Raw genomic sequence first — 18375 nt, 5'->3', positions numbered from 1 at the left:
AGCTCCAGAGATTTGGAGGACACTTCACAGTAAGGCTTTATAGAATGTCAAGCATGTATGTATTATACATTGTAAAGGGCTAGCTGCGTATATATTTGTCCATTCTGATTTACAGTTAGAAGGACATGTTAGTGCTAGATTCAAAAGAAACCCTTATTGTTGAGGTTTTTTCTTTGCAGTAGCTATTATCTTTTATTAACGGACAGGTGGAGAGCACACAAACCATGTCTCATAATCATGTAATGTTTTTCTGCCCTTTTTTTGGGATGTATGTTCTTCAGGCAGACTGGCATGCATTACATGGAGCACTTGTGGGTTCTTTGGCTCTTCTGAAAAGAAGGAAAAGTGTGGGATCTGTCCAAGAGGAGGATGCAAAATTATTTGTACAGTCTGCTTTGGATAATTTGGAAGTGCAAGCTCTTGCACAACAGGACCGGATGGTTTGTTCACTGTCCAGCATCTATTCTTGTTATTGGAACTCTTAGACACCTTTTGGTGACCTTTGACATCACATGGTTTTTTACGAATACTATAACTGTTGTATACTGTGTGACAGCTTTGCTTGGAGCTTTTAGAGTGCCTCCTTGATCAGCACGCAAGTGCTATTGCATCCACTGTAAGCACCCTTTTGTCAATTTCTTGCATTTTTCTGGATCAAATTGTCATACGTGATATGCATAAAGAAGTTGCATAAAAGTACTGGATAGTTAAAATCAGAGCAACATTGTGATACCTTGAGGCTCACAAGGAACCATGAGCATGAGCTTGATGTAACTGAGAGTACAGTAGTATGCTTCTGTTTGGTTAGCCATGGTGACTCCGGATAAGGATGATGGAGAATCATTGCTGCACCCTTGGGACACTTTTGAGGAGTTTGAGGCCGTGACATTTGGGGAAGATTGCTGATAAAGATAGATGATGGCAATGATATAAACAAATCTTTCAATTCTAGACAATGGACAAGAGCTCCACAAAAGGAGGAAGATGAGGAAGAAGGATCTTCAGGTTCAAAGAAGAGGTATTTTGCTCAAAAATTTCCATGTAAAGCTGCAACGAGGCAGCCCCTGAGAATTTAGGGCATTTCCCCTAATGCTTTGGTGCTGTTTTATTTGTGAGCGAAATCATCATGCACTTATGCAAGACAGTGGAAGCAATCTAAAGGCAAGAATAGTTCACACACAGGAGACGAAGAAAGTGAAGTAGATCTGTATAGATCCGGCCGAGACAGGCGGAAGTAAAAGCTTCACTAATGCAAAGTAGCTGTTCTCTCCTTCTATTGGATGTCAAGAGTCTCAGCTCTCCATGCACCTTTCTTGAGACTGGAAGGATGACAATGTGCTGCCTATGATGAGTACAATACTAGCTGTCCTCCAAGGATGAGAGAGAAGTCTGATAGGGAGGGAGAGGGCAGTCAGGACTCCCACCTTCTATAGGTCATGGAGAGGCCTATTTAGACTGACTTTCCTAGAGGGTCACTGACCACCAGTCAGCCAAACTGGCACATTGCAGGCCGACGTCCACATGTTAGTCAACTATCACATGTTAATAGCAATAACCAGAAGGTTGGCTGCCACCTCATTAGCCCAACTGCACTCTACCACACATGCAGACTGCCATGCCATTTGCTGGCTACAGCATGCCATGTCAGCCTATGGATCTGCCACATCAGGATACTCGCAACATCAGCCATGATCCAACTGCAACTGGCCTGATCTGGGCCACATGGACAGAAAATCCTGCTGCCATTCACATTCATTAGTGTATCCATTTGTTTGACAGATGTTTGAGTCTGGATGCAAATGCAGCCTTTTTTCACCTATCCTAAGGCCCCTATTGAGCATCTACATATAGGTGGATGTCCAAAGGGTGGAGCATTGATTCTTGAACATCCCCTGCCAATGTGCAATTACTTGACTGTTTACAAAGTAGATTTTGAAAGTTCAAGGCATAACAACCAACTGGGATTGGTCATCCTAGATCTTGTTAGAATTATTATCATATTCTAGGCAGTGGACAATGTAATGTAATAAGTGGGTTAGGGGCACTTTTCCCTCTTAGAGGTTTCCCCCCCTAACCACAGTCTAACCCCTAACTACGGCTAGTGGATAAGATAGGGTTTTGTCACTTAGACAAAACCCCTCACTTCTCTTTTGTACTAACTTCATTTCAGTCCACTATTCAGTAGACCTACGTTCAGCTCTCACTCTTGCTCACTCTTGCTCTCTTTGTTCTCACATTTGGTATCAGAGCAGTTCAAGCTCTTGGACCTGCTCCCAGCTCCCAGCTCTCAGCTCGCTCCTGTCTGTACAGCTCCCATGAGTGTAGCTCCCATCCGTACAACTCGCGACTGTACTGCTCCATCTACCCGTACACACATGCGGATCTGAAGCGGTGCCATACACTGCTCCCGTGAGGAGTCCGAAATCCGCACGCCGGCTTTCTGCTGCCATTCGTACAACGTACAGATCCTGTATTTGCATTCTGTATTGTCCGTACCCGACAGCTCCCCACACGTGTGACGCCACCTCTGTCTGTACAGCACCGTACCTAGGTATTCAGCCTGCATCGTACAATTTTGTACATTTGCGCCGTACGTCCGTGTAGGCTCACGGAAGCAAAAGGATGCAAAGAGTGGAGCAAGGAGTGGAAGCCGTCACATCAACAACAATGAAAATGAAAGTACAAGGTACAATAAAAGAGAACCCTAGGACCTAGTGTCCTAGTGGTACCACTAGTACTAGGTGTCATAAGACACTAAAAGTACTAGGTGACCTAAGTGCCAATAACTAAAGCTACATGGCACATACCAGGGCCCAGAGGGCATCAATACGACCAGGAGAAGATGGCCTACAAACCCCCCTCCATGGTATGGGCTGAAGTATTCTGGGAACGTCTCAGAATACCTGGTATTTTCTGGTCATGGTGGCACATGTTCATCCAAAGGGATATAGCCACCTATGAATGTACAAGGTATGCTAGATCATGTACCAAAGGGAACCAAGTGTAAAGCTTGTCGAAAGACTTTAAACTTGGGACGAGGAAGTGCCTTTGTAAGCATATCTGCTATGTTGTCCTCTGTGTGAAGGTAGGACAACTCTATGTCTCCTGTTGACAACCGCTCTCGAACATAATGATAGTGAACTTCAATGTGCTTGGTACGCGCATGAAACACTGGATTATGTGCAATGGCCAAAGCACTCTAGCTGTCAGTGTAGACCATAGTGGAGGATGTCTGGCGAATACCAAGATCTGTAAGTAACTGTCGAAGCCAGACACACTCTACTGTAGCGGTGAAGGCTGCCCTGTACTCACCCTCACAACTAGATGTGGCAGCTGTTGGTTGCTTCTTGCTGAGCCAAGAGATACATGAACTGCCAAGCAAAAAACAGTTGCCGGTTTGTGACACTCTGGTGTCGGAACAACGTGCCTAGTCACTATCCGTGTAAGCATGCATGGTAAGTAAACGCTGATCACCATAGAAGAGGGCTAAATCTGAGTGCCTCTGAGATATCTGAAGACTCTCTTCACTGCCTGCCAATGCTGTGAACTGGGCATGTGCATGAACCTGCTGAGCTGGGATACTGCATACTGTATGTTAGGTCTGGTGTGGCATAAGTAAATGAGACATCCAACAGCCTGCTGGTAAAGAGTGATATCACATGGTGGGCTCCCATCATGAGCTGAAAATTTGAAGCCAGGGTCCACTGGAGTAGAGATTGGCTTGCAATCCTCAAATTGAAAACGATCAAGGAGCTGTCCAATATACTTGGACTGTGACATCATAATACCCCCCTCAACATGAGCAAACTAAATGCCCAAATAATAGTGCAGCTGTCCCATGTGTAACATTTCAAAAGCTTGCTGCAAATCAGCCTTGAAAGATGCAATATGCTGATTATCAGGGCCCGTGATCAGCATGTCATCCACATATAAAATCAGCACTAAAAAATCAGATCCACTCCCACGGACATAAAGAGTGGGCTCTGTGGGGCTATTCTGAAAACCAAGGGACAGTAAGTGTGCATGAATTTTAGCATACCATGCCCTGGGTGCCTGCTTCAAACCATAAAGGGCTTTTCTCAGCCGGCATACCTTGTTTTCAGAGCCAACAACCTCAAAGCCAGGAGGTTGTGTCACATAAACTTCTTCCTGCAGATCCCCATGAAGAAAGGCAATCTTGATGTCAAGCTGGTGCACTTGCCAATGGTGATGGGATGCAATGGCAATGACGCCTCTGATAGTAGTAATCCTGGAAGTGGGAGCAAAGGTCTCCTCAAAGTCAATGCCTTGTTGTTGGGCATACCCTCTTGCAACAAGATGGGCTTTGTGTCGATCTATGCTGCCATCAGATTTCCTTTTTAATTTGTAGACCCACCGGGTACCAATGGCATGCTTGCCAGGAGGTAGATCTACTAATTCCCATGTGTCATTTTTGGCAATAGATTGTAGCTCAGCTCCCATCGCATCCATCCACTCTTTGCTGTCAAAAGCATCTTTATGACACAAAGGCTCTTCATTGCAAGCTGTAGCAAGGAGTGCAAACTCAAGAAAGTGACCATGCATCTGTCTATTCCCTGATCTTGTCCGGGCAGCAAGAGGTTGATCTTGTTTGCTGTCCCTCAATGTGTCAAGAAGCCATATGGGAACTTGCCTTTGCTGTCTATTGACAGCTCCTTCTTCAATCACTGTATCATGAATATTGGGATCATTTTGTGCTAGAAGAGGAACCTGCAAATCAGCATGGGGTGTTGCTTGTTGGAGGGCCTGCAAGAGGCTCATGTTGCTGGTCAAAGTCCCTCTCTGAGGGAAGAAGAGGTAACCAAGAGTCAAAAGCATCAAACATGTCAACTTCTGGCTTAGCTTTGCAGTCCACAAGAGGAGAAGCTGAATGTTAAGCAAAGATTATATCTCTACTGATAATAATCTTCCCAGTATTTGGTTGGTACAACCGATACCCTCTGCTCTCTTGGCTGTAACCAATAAATATGCATTTGATTGCCTTATCCTCAAGCTTATGTCTCAGCTGAGATGGTACATGGACATATGTAAGAGATCCAAAAACTCTCATGTGTGAAAGTGAAGGCTTCCTGCCTTTCCATGCTTCATAAGGTGTAACCGTCCTCAATGCCCTTGTAGGTAATCTATTCAACACAAGTGGCACACATCACTCTATCAAGCCAAAATTTATTGGGCAAGGACTTGGCCTTAAGCATGCATCTGGCCATCTCCATAGTGGACCTGTTCTTTCTTTCAGGAACAGGATTATGCTGAGGAGTGTAAGGAGTAGTGCATGAGTGAACAATGCCCCGTGAAGCCAAAAATGCATCAAACTCCTTTGACATATAATCTCCCCCCTGTCTGTGTTGAGGGTGACAAGCTTGCATCCTGATTCATTCTCAACCATATTCAGCCACCTCTGAAAGCATGAGAACACTTTAGATTTCGCTTTTAAAGCATATACCCAGCAATATCTTGTGAAGTCATCAATTAGAGTCATGAAATATTTGTACCCTCCAATGGCATTTGTCCTCATTGAGCCACAGACATCACTGTGCACTAGCTGCAATTTCCTTTGTGAGAATTTTGGACAATCCTTTTGAAAAGGAAACCGATGCATCTTACCCAAAAGACAACCCTCACACACATGTTTGGAAACTGTGTGAGTTTGAGGTACATCATTTGCCATGCCCTATGAATGTAACTTGGTAAGAGCTCTATAATTGAGATGACCCATTCTCTCATGCCAAAGATGAGTTTCAGCAAGTTGTGAATCTGAAATAGCAAATGCTTCAATAGAAAATGCAGCTGAGTGATGATCAAGGTGATAAAGCCCCTTTTGCAAAGTGCCAGTGAGAACCATAGCATTGTCATCACGAAGATCATATACTAAGCATCTGTATCCATCAAATATCACTCTGAAACCTGAAGTGGCAATTGCTGAAATTGAAATCAAGTTGACTTCAATTCCAGGCACAAAAAGAACATTTGTCAAAGTGACAGGATGGCTTGAAATGGATGTGAGCTGCACATCTCCAATTCCTTTTACAGCATAGGAAGCATTATCAGCACATGTGACAGTCCCCCCTCGAGGAGCATTAGCCAAGGAATGAAACAACTGTCTGCAAGAGGTTACGTGCTTGGAAGCACCACTATCAAAATACCAAGACTGAGCATCATTAGCAGAAAAGAATGCATCAACTTTGGAGGCATCAAAAGAGAAATGGACAGCCCATGCCCAATAATCCTGGAGAGCATGTGCATGTGAGGCATCTCCTGGCTCATGGGATTCAATTGCATGTGAGGCATTTACTGTCAATCCTACTTTCTTCTTCTCCGAAGCAATGCGCTTCCTGCATTCTGAAATTTCATGCCCTGGCTTGCGACAATAGTTGCATCTTTTCTTCTTTGACTTATTTGCTGTATTTTAAGATACATTGGAGGAAACGCCATTGTTAGGCGCATATTTAGGCTTGCCCATAGGCTTGGAAGCCTTGCCTTTTTCTTTCTGCTGTGAAGCGAATGCATGATCAGGAATAGTAGCTTGCCTATTAGCACGACTTTAAGCAAAGTGACAAACTGATTAAAGGAGTAGTGGTCTGGATTACCCATGGCCACTAGTCGAAGGGTTGTAGCAAAACCTTGATATGTATCTGGCAGCCCATTCAATGTGGTACTGACAAGCTGAGAATTTGGCACCACCTCATCAATATTGGCCAGTTGTTCCATGAGGTCCTTGACCTTTGTCAAGTATGCATCCATAGAGTCACCTTCATTCATGCTGACTTCCTACAATTGCCTTTTTAAATATGCAACACGTGTCTCATTGTGAATCTGATAAAGAGAAGCCAATTCATCCCAAGCATCCTTTGCTGTCCTGCATGACCGGATGTGTGGAATAATGATTCTCTTGCATGATAAAGCAATACAGGAATGTGCATTTGCATCTCTTGCATCCCATCTTGTTTGTTCCTGAGTTGGAGGAGCAGCAACAGGGGTGCTAGAGGATAAAGCATCAGGAGGAGTCCCCCCTGTAGAGGGACCAGCATTAGGGGCAGCCACTGCAGCATTGGCTGGCCTCAGGTCAATCCCAGAAACAATGTTCCAAAAATTTCTTGCAACAAGAATATGTTTCGTGAGATAAGACCACATCGGATAGTTGGTGCCATCCAACTTATCATCTTCATGAAGAATGCCAAGTAAATCATGATTGTTGCCAGCCATTGCAAATAGGACAAGTCAAAATGCACTGACCAAGTGATCCAAAAAAATAGCCTCAAGGCTTGCAACCGCAAAAAATAGGACTTGCTGTCCACAAAATGACTGCACAAGTGCAAGTGTCAGTTTTGGCAAAAGCCCAAATTCTTGAAGAGGGCAAATATGCCAAAGAGAGGGAAAATGTGGAAAAGCCCCAAATTAAGTTGCAACTTTGCAAATGTGACCAAATGTCCTGCAATTTCTTGCCAATTTCAATGCTCCTGCATGCAAGGTCCGTCAAATTCCCAAAATTGACTGTACCAAGTCAATGTCACTACAAATTTTAACAAACTTGACAAAAGTCCCAATTTCTAGAAGGGCAAAAATATCAAAATTGGAGCAAATGGCCAAAAGCCCCAATTTTTGCTGAAATATAGCAAAGGTGACAAAATGTCCTTGCAAATGCCAATGCAATGTCTACTAAAATGCCAAAAATAGACTGCCCAAAATGGCAAATGTATGAAATCTCACTCAAAATGAGTGGATAAATACTTGCAAATCTGCCAAATACCTTTTCTCCTGCAAAATCGTAGCCCAAATGCAAAAGCCCTAATTTCTTGAGGGAAATCGCACTAGTAAAGGAAAGCACTTGTAGTGGAAATCTGCAAATGAAGCAGATTGTACTGATATCCTAAATGATTGTGTAGGTACACCTGTACGGACAAACTTGCGTTGCAGGTACGGTCACTGGTGATGTACGGTCGAATTGCGTTGCACGTACTTATAAGGAGCAGTGACGCTGACAACAGGTACGGACGACACTTGCAAGGCTCAACGCAGGTTACAGGTACATACGACGTACTATTGTACGGAAGAGTGTGTTGACTACGTAGGCTGTACGGCCAACGTGCTGTTGTGCGGAAGAGCATGTTGGTATGTACGTTGTATGTACAATTGAGCAGGCGGCTGATTCTACGACTTGGAGCAAAAATGTACGGACATTAGGAGCGTTCACAAATAGTACAGAATACTAGCGGTGTACGGACGCGCGTGTACGGACGCGCGCTGTTGTTCTACGTACGACTGAACAATGGGCAGCTTGATGGCTGCTTTTGGCGATGAAATGCTGAGGAATCACTTCCGAATTGCACACGTGGAGGCACCCAAGCTGAGAATGATAGCTTTGCGATGAAGATGCTCGGAAAAGCTTTGTATGCTCCTAAGTGCCACTTCGAAGTCATAGAAGCAGTCAACCAGCTAGTGCACAGTCACCAATGAGCAATGGGGGGGCTTGGGTTGGCTGGAAGTAGAGGGCAAAGCCCGCTCTGATACCACTGTAGGCTCATGGAAGCAAAAGGATGCAAAGATTGGAGCAAGGAGTGGAAGCCGTCACATCAACAACAATGAAAATGAAAGTACAAGGTACAATAAAAGAGAACACTAGAACCTAGTGTCCTAGTGGTACTACTAGTACTAGGTGTCATAAGACACTAAAAGTACTAGGTGACCTAAGTGCCAATAACTAAAGCTACATGGCACATACCAGGGCCCAGAGGGCATCAATACAACCGGGAGAAGATGGCCTATAGTCCGTATAGCTCCTGCGCTATTCTGTCCGTACTGTGTACGGATTTCCATACAACAGCGCCACAGCTATTCCGTACAGGCTTTTTGTGTAGGTTCATTTCTCTGCAGTCATTCTTGCAGGTGGTCTTTGGCAGGCATTCTTGTAGATAACCATTGTTTGGCTTGCAATCTGGGAGCGCATTTGGGGCATATTGTTTTGTTGCAAGCATTGCAGTCAGGTTGCAGAACCTGCTCCAAAAATTTGGGGCTTTTTGGTTATGCTCTTGCAGGGCAAAATTTGGGGCTTTTGAAGATATTTGCAAAATTTGGGACTTTTAGTTCATTTGTCCCTTTCAGGTGCAATTTCTTGCAGAACTTTGCGGCTTTTGCATTGTGGATGCAATTTGGCAGTTGAAAGAGCATTTTGGAGGTTTGCAAGCAGTTTTGGACTCAAGGTGAGTCAATTTGCGGACTTTTGCCAGTTTTTGCAGATTTTATTTGCAGATTTTTGGGCAATTAGCAGAGCATTGTGGTGCATTTCGAGCCTTTGATAGGTTGTGACAGTATTTGTCACTGTGGGCAGATTTTATTTGGCAGATTTTACTTGTGCATTTTGCATCCCAGGAAGGGATTTTACTTGTTCAGTTTGCTGTATTTTTGAGTTTATCTGGCAAAAATGGCTCAGAACAACCCTGATGAGGTGTTTGGAGTCCTCACACAGGAGGATAAGTTGGATGGCACCAACTACTCCTTGTGGAGTTTTATGGTTCGCAACATCTTGGTTGGCAAACATCTTTGGGATTATGTCAATGGAGATGAAGCAAGGCCAAATTCCGTGGCTACACCTGTCACTCCTACAGTTGGAGGCAGGGGTAGAGGTCAAAATGCAGCACAAGTAAGAGTTGCTGCTCTAGTGGCTCCCACAGCAGAGTAGAAAAGATGGGATTCTAGGGATGCTCAAGCTCTATCAGTGATTTCTCTTTCTGTTAAGTGGTTCATTATTCCTCACATTCGGTCATGCAAGACCTCAAAGGCAGCTTGGGAGATATTAGAGAGAGTATGTTTGCAGCAAGAAATGATGCCAGAGTTTCTTCCTGAAGCGAGAGATTTCTCATACGCATATGGATGAGGGAGATTCCATGAATACTCACCTCACAAAGCTTCAGGATTTGACGGAGCAATTGCTGAATATTGATGAAGTTATTCTGGATTCAGAGATGATTACCACCACTCTAAATTCTCTTGCTGAGTCCGATCTTGGTTTCCTTACCTCGCTAAATTTGTCATTGAGGGGGGGCAGCAATCCTCTCTCTTTTCACGAGTTGGTAGGACTTCTGTTGCAGGAAGAGCAGAGACGAAGAAATATGGCAACACGGGCTGGTGAGCATGCCATGCTTTCTAAGTTGAAGTCCAAGCGAAAAAGGCAGCAAAAGCAACATGCCAATGAACCCGCACATCAGCATAAAGCTGATTCAGGCCAGCCCTCTTATAAGGCTAAGAGTGATGCAGATTAGTCTAGAAAGAAGGGCATTTGTCACTACTGCAAGAAGCCAGGTCATTATATATGTTACATCCAACTTTGTGGAAGAGCACTATGCCTTTTTGTCTTGCATTTCAGATTTTTCAGTGGGTAGTTCAGATGCTACAACCACTATTGAGGATCATCCTTATGGTTTCTTGACTTGTAGTTATGATCCTTCAAAGGATGCATGCTCTCTTAGTGTCAATGAGACACTGAATACTTGGTATTTTGATACTGGTGCCTCTAAGCACATCACTTCTAAGAAGAGTCTTTTTGCATTTCTGCATCCTCCACCTACTAAAAAGAAGGTGACTTGTGCAAATAATTCTTCTTATTCAGTGTGTGGAGTGGGGGAAATTATTCTCACATCCACTGATGGCACAGATTTCAGAATTTCAGATGTTCTCTATGTGCCAGGCATAAAGAAGAATTTGCTTTCAGTGTCCTCTCTTAATAAAGGACGATTTCGGGTTGTTTTTTATGATGATAAGTGCATAGTCAGAGACAAAGAGAATGACTATGCTTTGATGTTGTCTGGCACTTTGTATTGGGGTCTTTTTCAGCTTGATATATATGAGAAAAGATCCGATCTTGCATTATTAGTGAGCACTCCAACTGCTGTGATGCCGAATGCGGAGTTATGGCATGCCAGGTATGGGCACATGAGCTATGGCAGCTTAATGACACTCATGGTTGTTAAGACACTCGTGTCTTATGATAAGATACTTAAGACAGGTGTCTTACCTTAAGACACCTTTAGACACTCTTGCTTTTTTTTAGTGGGTTGGGTGTAACAACAAACATCGAGTTTGACTTAACCATGCTATCATTGATGGTGACTTCGGATCTAGCAGTGGCATTGACCTCGCAAATTCGGATTAGGACGAATCTTGAGAGATTTGACTCTTGAGAGTCAAAAGTTTCCTTTCAATTATATGTAGCGAGATGCATATTTCATTCATGTCACATGTGATTGACAGACTGTTGCCATGATATTTATGTGTATTGATTAATGACGTTGGTATATAATCTATGTAGCCCTCTAGGCTCTTGTTAAGTTGTTTACCTAGATTTTTGAATTTCAAGATTCTATTGTTAGTTTAAATCTTTAAAGTTGTGAGTCGTGACTCCTAACTTGCAAGCTCTTGAGTAGTGAGTCTTAATTTTAACTTTTAAGTCTTGAGTACAATGTACAAGTGCATTGTTACTTCTTGCATTGTTTAAGTGTAGCTTATTGTACTTCTAGAATCAAGCAGCTAGCTATGCTAGAAAGTTGTACACTTGTATACTTATACATATATTAATTAAATATTTATTATTACAATGACGTGTCTTACGTGTCTTATCTTTAAGACACTTTAGACACTTGTGTCTGAAGCATGTCTAACATGTCGTGTCTTAACGTGTCTTACAACCATGATGACACTTCAGAAGCATGCTATGGTTGATGCATTGCCTCCTTTAGAGTCACCTCCTCCTCATGCATGTGAGGGTTGCATCCTTGGCAAGATGCATAGATGGCCTTCCAAGAAGGATGGTCCAGTGAGAGCTACACGCAAATTACAGCTCATTCACAATGATGTCTACGGTTCCATGAGGACACCTGCTTTTGGGGTTTATCTCCATTTTGTTACATTCATAGATGACTTCACCAACTACACTTGGGTCTATGCTCTTAAGGCAAAATCATAAGTGTTTATGTATTTCAAACACTTTGTGGCTATGGTTGAGAATGAGACATGACTCAAGGTACAGACACTTCGCACCGATAGAGGAGGGGAGTATATGTCTTATGAGTTTGAGGCATTTTTGAAGGAGAAAGGCATCACACATCAGCTTACAGTGAGGCTTACACCTCAACAAAATGGTAAAGCTGAGCGCAAGAATCGCACTCTTATGGAGATGGATAGATGCATGCTTACTAGTAAAAAGGTGCCTCACATGTTTTGGCTCGAAGGCCTCATGTGTGCCAATTATGTTTTGAATCAGGCTCCCACAAAGGCTTTGAAGACAATCACTCCCTATGAGGCATGGCATGGGAGAAAGCCTTCAGTGGATCACTTCAGAGTTTTTGGTTGTGTTGCATATGCCCACGTGCCTGTGGAGTTTCGACACAAGTTGTCAGATAAGGCACTTAAATGCATTTTTGTTGGGTATAGTGCACAAAGCAAAGGCTGTCGTCACTACAATCCTGCTTGTCGCAAGATTTTTGTGAGTAGAGATTTGATATTTTCAGAGAATTCAGCACATACACATGCTAAATTTACTATTCTAGCTTCTTCAGATGATGTTTTTGAGGGGATGCTTCCTATAGCATTTGGTTCCCCACTTGAGGCTCATGTTGAAAATCAGAATTTACAGCAACCTCCTCCTCATCCACATGCCCCGATTCAGCCTCCGGCTGATTTTGTACCTCCGCAGGGTATGGATAAAGTTGTCAGGCAAGAGATTCAAGAGATACACGCAACCAAAACAATACCGAATTGGTTGCTACAGACTCTCAGGGAGAGTAGCTTTGAGGCCCCGTTGCCTGGTAGGTCTCGTAGTGCAGTAAGGCACGTAGGGGGGGCTCTTTCAGTTGAGATTGCTTATGCAGGGACTCTTCTTGATTAAGAAGAACCTGACTCTTTTGAAGAAGCAAAGGATAATGTGCATTGGATGCATGTCTTGCACAATCAGTTGTAGTCCATAGAAAAAAATCAGACTTGGGATGTTGTGGATTTGCCACCAGGTAAGCATGCCATTGGTACCAAGTGGGTTTTCAAGGTGAAAAGGAAGCCAGATGGGTCCATAGATAGGTACAAGGCAAGGCTGGTTGCCAAAGGCTATGCACAAAAGAAGGGCATAGATTATGAGGAGACTTTTGCTTCTACATCCCGGATGACCACCATACGGTCAGTTATTGCCATGGCTGCAAATTTTGTTTGTAATGTCCATCAGTTGGACATAAAAACAACTTTCCTTAATGGGGACTTGTAGGAAGATGTTTATGTCAAACAAGCTCCTGGATTTGAGCTTCCTGTAATGCACTTCAGGTTTGCAAGCTTAACAAAGCTTTATATGGGTTAAAACATGCCCCACGTGCATGGTATGCCAAGATTGATGCGTTCCTGGCAAGTAAGGGGTTCCATGATAGTCCCACGGAAAGCACCCTCTACATCAAGAAGGATGGGGGTGATATTTTGGTCATCATTCTTTATGTAGATGACATGTTGCTCACAGGGTCAAATGAGGAAATAATTGCAGATTTCAAAGCTGAGTTGAAAGCTGAATTTGAATGACAGATTTGGGCATGTTAAATTTTTATTTGGGGATCCAGTTTATACAAGACAAGTGTTGCATCGGTTATGTCTCAATCCAAGTATGTGCAGAAACTCTTGGATAAGTTCAACATGCATGATTGTAAGCCTATAGCCACTGCCATGGAGCCGGGGCTGAAGCTTACTGTGTATGATGCAGGCGAATCCTTGGATGTCACACTTTATAGCCAAGCTGTTGGATGCCTCATCTACTTGTGCAATACATGGCCCGATATTCAATATGCACTATCTCAGGTGAGCAGATATATGCACATCCCAAAGACAACACATTGGCAGGCTGTAAAACGCATCTTTCATTATTTGCAAGGCACAAATTCTGAGGGCTTGATGTCTCCCAGGGGGGTGACTTGCAGATGCATGCTTACAGTGATTCAGATTGGGCTTGAGACTATGATACCAGGCAGTCCACGAGTGGTAATTATTTCTTTTTGGGCAAAGCTTGCATTTCTTGGTTGAGCAAGAAGCGATCTACAGTGGCTAGTTCCTCATGTGAAACAGAGTACAGGGCAGCTTTCACAGTGACAGTTGAATGTGTTTGGTTGCAACGTTTATTCGCTGATCTTCGTCTCTTATTGGAGTGTCCTTCTTCAATTCTCATTGATAGTCAGAGTGCTATAGCAGTGGGAAAGAATCCTATGTTTCATGCTCGCACGAAGCACATTGAGGTTCATTATCATTATGTCAGAGAGAAGTTGCATGCAGGGCAGATCAGTATGATCTATGTGTCAACACATGACAATGTTGGAGACATCTTCACCAAAGCACTTCCTCGTGAGAAGTTTGAGACATTTCACAGTCCCCTAAACTTATCTCCTTTTGGTAATTGATCACTACGTTGAACACCACATTGGCACTGCAGGGGGGTGTTAGAATTATTATCATATTCTAGGCAGTGGCCAATGCAATGTAATAAGTGGGTTAGGGGCACTTTTTCCTCTTAGAGGTTTTTCCCCGTAACCACATTCTTATCCCTAACTACGGTTAGTGGATAAGAATGGGTTTTGTCACTTAGACAAAACCCCTCACTTCTCTTTTGTGCTAACTTCATTTCAGTCCACTATTCAGTAGACCTACGTTCAGCTCTGACTCTTGCTCAGTCTTGCTCTCTTTGTTCTCACAGATCTTTGACCATTGAGGAACATCTGATCTGGACCCAGAGTCATCTATTTATGTGCTTGACTCATCCAAGATCCTCATGTACCATCTAGGAAGCCTCTCTTTTCTCGGTGGAGTGTCCATTGTAGTGGCCCCATAACTTGAGAAGCCCCATAACTTGAGAAACTTGTATGCCCTTCTCTTCAGTTTCTTTGTAGAGTATCTCAGTGAGAGCGGGTATCTCAAGTGGGGGTTCAACCCTTTCTTCGATGTCGTGCACCTGGAATGTGTCTGTATGGACTACGAGTTTTTGGGTAAAAGGATTAAAGAGCGAGTATCCTTTTGAGTCCACTCTATATCTTATACACTCTATATCTTATACGGATGCATTCTTGACCTTTTGCATCGCGCTTTGTCTGTGCTCGACCTGAAGAGGCTTCATGTGGACTGTTTCCTTGTACTGCCTTCGTCCAGCTCTGGCTGAAAAATTTGGCAAAGGCTCAAGAAATCCCACCGGAATAGAAAAATCACTCTCTTCTTTTGGCTTTCTATTCATGGTACTGCCTTTGGGATTGCAGACAGGCGAGAATCATATGGAAGGGGATTGCAAGACTTCTCAGCACTTTTGTTCGCCTACCCTTCTTCATGACTTGGGGATTAGTGGCTTGGCTCACTCTTTCAGGGCCCCAGGTCTTCTTTGAGAGACTTGACTCCTCTTGGGCTCTTCACATCCGACGACATCTTGTGGGTTACAGAGGATTACCAAAAAGCGAGCGACAAAAAGCGAGCAAGCCAAAAAAAGCGAGCGATAAAAAACAATAAAAGATTTATAAATCCCCCATTTTAGTAGCAAAAAATAATAACTTATTCAAAAGTGCATATGTTCCCTCAATGCCAGAAGGTTAAACATGCATATAACTTTAAAGCCATTAACACTAATTTCACATCATCCATGAGACAGTTTGTATGTTTAACTTCCAAGTCATTGTTTGTATCAAAGACAAACCCTACTGCAATCAAGTTCTCTCTTTCCACTAGAGTAATTGAGATCATCTTTCCAAGGACTCCTTGCATGGATTAGTCTAGATTCCATGCATATGTAAATGCTTAGGTTTTTTAACTCTGTTCACTCTTGGAACAAAACCCATGTTTGTTTGTTACTGCAAAAATATCCTTCCCTAATGATTTATTCTTACCTCCCACTAATCTTACCAATGGAGCAAATTGGCCACAAATTCATTTTTTGGTGCATTAAATTTTACCAGATAGTGCACAAAGACATGATAATCGTCTAAAGTACGCCTTGCCATTTGATTTGATATGTAACATGACCCCGTTTGGACTTGTAAATCAAAAGATACAGGGATGTGAAAATGTCATCTTTTGGGCCAAAACAGGGAGCGCGTTAATATAGGGATGTGAAAATGTCCTCTTTTGGGCCAAAACAGGGAGCGCGTTAACGCGCTCCCTGTTTTGGCCCAAAAGAGGACATTTTCACATCCCTATATTTTGGCAAGATGTCAACATTTGATTGTTTTGGCCCAAAAGATGAGTTTTTAACATGCCTGCTCTTTTGATTATCAAATATAAATGGCATAATGTTACATATCAAATCAAATGACAAGGCATGATTTAGATAAATATCATGCCTTTTTGCACCATCTAAAAAACTTGTGTGTATCAGAATATAAATTTTGTGACACATAACCACCTTTTTGAATAATTTGTACTTCAAGCAATTTTTTTATAAAAAACTTAGATTCTTTCTTTGCTTGCTTGATTTTCCAACCACTTCAACTAATTGTCGCTCGCTTTTTTGGGCTTGCTCGCTTTTTCTCGCTCGCTCTATTGACTGCCTCTGGGTTACACACAGCTTCATCTACCACATGCGCTCCGGATCTCCCTCGGTCAATTTAGGGTTTCATCACACCGATTACGGATCGAGAGCGGACGCGCAGAGGGTATCCCACGAGAGGGCCGCCTTTGCTCACTTTGCGACTTGCAGGAGATCGAGTCAGAGGAGCACTTTGCTTTCAGATGTCCTATCTATTATGCCATTCGAGGCCGGTATCACTGCCTCTTCCACGACGGATTCGGCCCCCTCCCACACATGCTGCAGTTCTCGGATCAGCGATGCCTAGCCGCTTTCTTACATGAGATGACTCGCCACCGAGATACCTCTCTCCGAGCACGGCGACACGCGCAGCACACACAGCGTGAGGACACCCAGCGGCCCATCACTGATTTCTTTCAATCATAGGATACCTCTCCTCAGTCTAGCCGATGACGCGGACGTGAGCGAGAGCCAGAGCCACGACAGCTGCGCCAATGGACAGACTCACACATCCGGGTCCATGACATCTCGTCTCTGCTCTTTGACCGCCCCACCGGGGTTACCATTGCCCTCATCCACAGGGCCACCCGTCGCCCCCGACGACCAAGCTCGACTAGGCCGCGTGACGTCAGAGGCCAATCATCTATCGCAGGGTTTTTTCCGGCCTCCCATTTGACGGCCCCTCTATGATTGGTCTCTGACGATCACCACCTGCACATATATATTGTATCTCCCCCCTCTGCCCCATTTTTGGTGCCCCCCCCTTCTTTTTTGTATCATCTGGAGGTAGACACATATTTTTTGTATCAGGACTAGACACACCGTCCTTCATAACCTCTTTTTTGTAGAAACGGTTGGTTGGCCCGTTTTGAGACCGCCACCGTTATGCTCATTGTATCAGTTATCTTTAGTCTCATAGACCTTCACGGTCTCCCGAAGACTTTAATAAACTTTATTTCTTTCTTTCTTTCTAGAGGATGTTCCGGCCACTCTCTTCAGAGCTGCTCATTCCTCGGTTGACTCTCCATGGGAGATCTTAGCTAGCATTGTAAAGCCAGATGCACTGAGGCTCTGGAGGGTTCTCAGGTTCACCCTTTTCAGATCTTGGCCAGTACTTGGATAGATACGGTACACACTCTGATGGCCATTTGGGCGACCATGCAGGGATCATCTCGAGCAGCCTCCTCCAGGAGAGTTACTTTTCTCAGATATTAGAGAGACTCTCCCTTCTTTGCTGAGGCTTCTACAGGGTTGACTTGGCATTTTCAGCCTCAGCCTTGGTTTCTTTCTACCTCATTCCTATGAGGTGTTTTCATTACATGCTTAGCATGTTGTATTTCCGCACAGAGCTTGCTCTAGCGAGTTTCTTTCTTACTAAATAGAAGTCTCCTTTTTGCCAAAAAGAAAAAAAAAACTCTGGTTGAGTAAGTTTACCACACTGTGACCTGCTTCAACCCAAAACAATTTGGGAAGTCCTTTGCTGTCAGCGTTGACCTCGCCATCTCCATTACCAATCTTCTCTTCTGCTCTACTACCCCACTCTCTGATGGATTAAGAGTTGTTAATTGACGCTTGATAGATGTAGCACAAATTGAACTCCATGAATAAAAATTATCCTCCATCTATGGTCCTTGTCTTATAGCTTCTGTCTAGTTTCATTTTCCACCACATCCAGGCATTGCTTGAATTTGTCAAATACATCCAATTTCTTTTTTAAACAGTATACCCAGATCCTCTTGCTGGGATCTCAGATTAACTATACATGGCAGGGCCTTCTACCACTCTTTTGCATCACACACCACACAGAGTTGGTGTTGGCTTGAGCAATTAAACTTGCATAGTTA

General features: G+C 43.5%; 1 protein-coding gene across 4 annotated transcripts in view; it reads left to right on the top strand.

Annotated features, from left to right (window-relative positions):
- MET18 (ARM repeat superfamily protein) overlaps positions 1 to 18375 on the top strand; it is a 202884-nt gene that overhangs the window by 40236 nt on the left and 144273 nt on the right. For all 4 annotated transcript variants that reach the window (XM_087393875.1, XM_087393876.1, XM_087393874.1 and 1 more), the window contains exons 5-6: positions 282 to 440; positions 557 to 616. In XM_087393875.1, the coding sequence (XP_087250001.1) occupies positions 282 to 440; positions 557 to 616 (219 nt within the window). The remainder of the gene's footprint in view (positions 1 to 281; positions 441 to 556; positions 617 to 18375) is intronic.

The sequence above is a fragment of the Dipteris shenzhenensis genome, chromosome 22, assembly GCF_047967505.1.
Source record: "Dipteris shenzhenensis isolate YYH24624 ecotype China chromosome 22, Dip_SZ_1.0, whole genome shotgun sequence".
NCBI lineage: Eukaryota > Viridiplantae > Streptophyta > Polypodiopsida > Gleicheniales > Dipteridaceae > Dipteris > Dipteris shenzhenensis.
The sequence above is the reverse complement of the archived record's forward strand: the minus strand, read 5'-3'. Positions and strand labels throughout refer to the sequence as shown.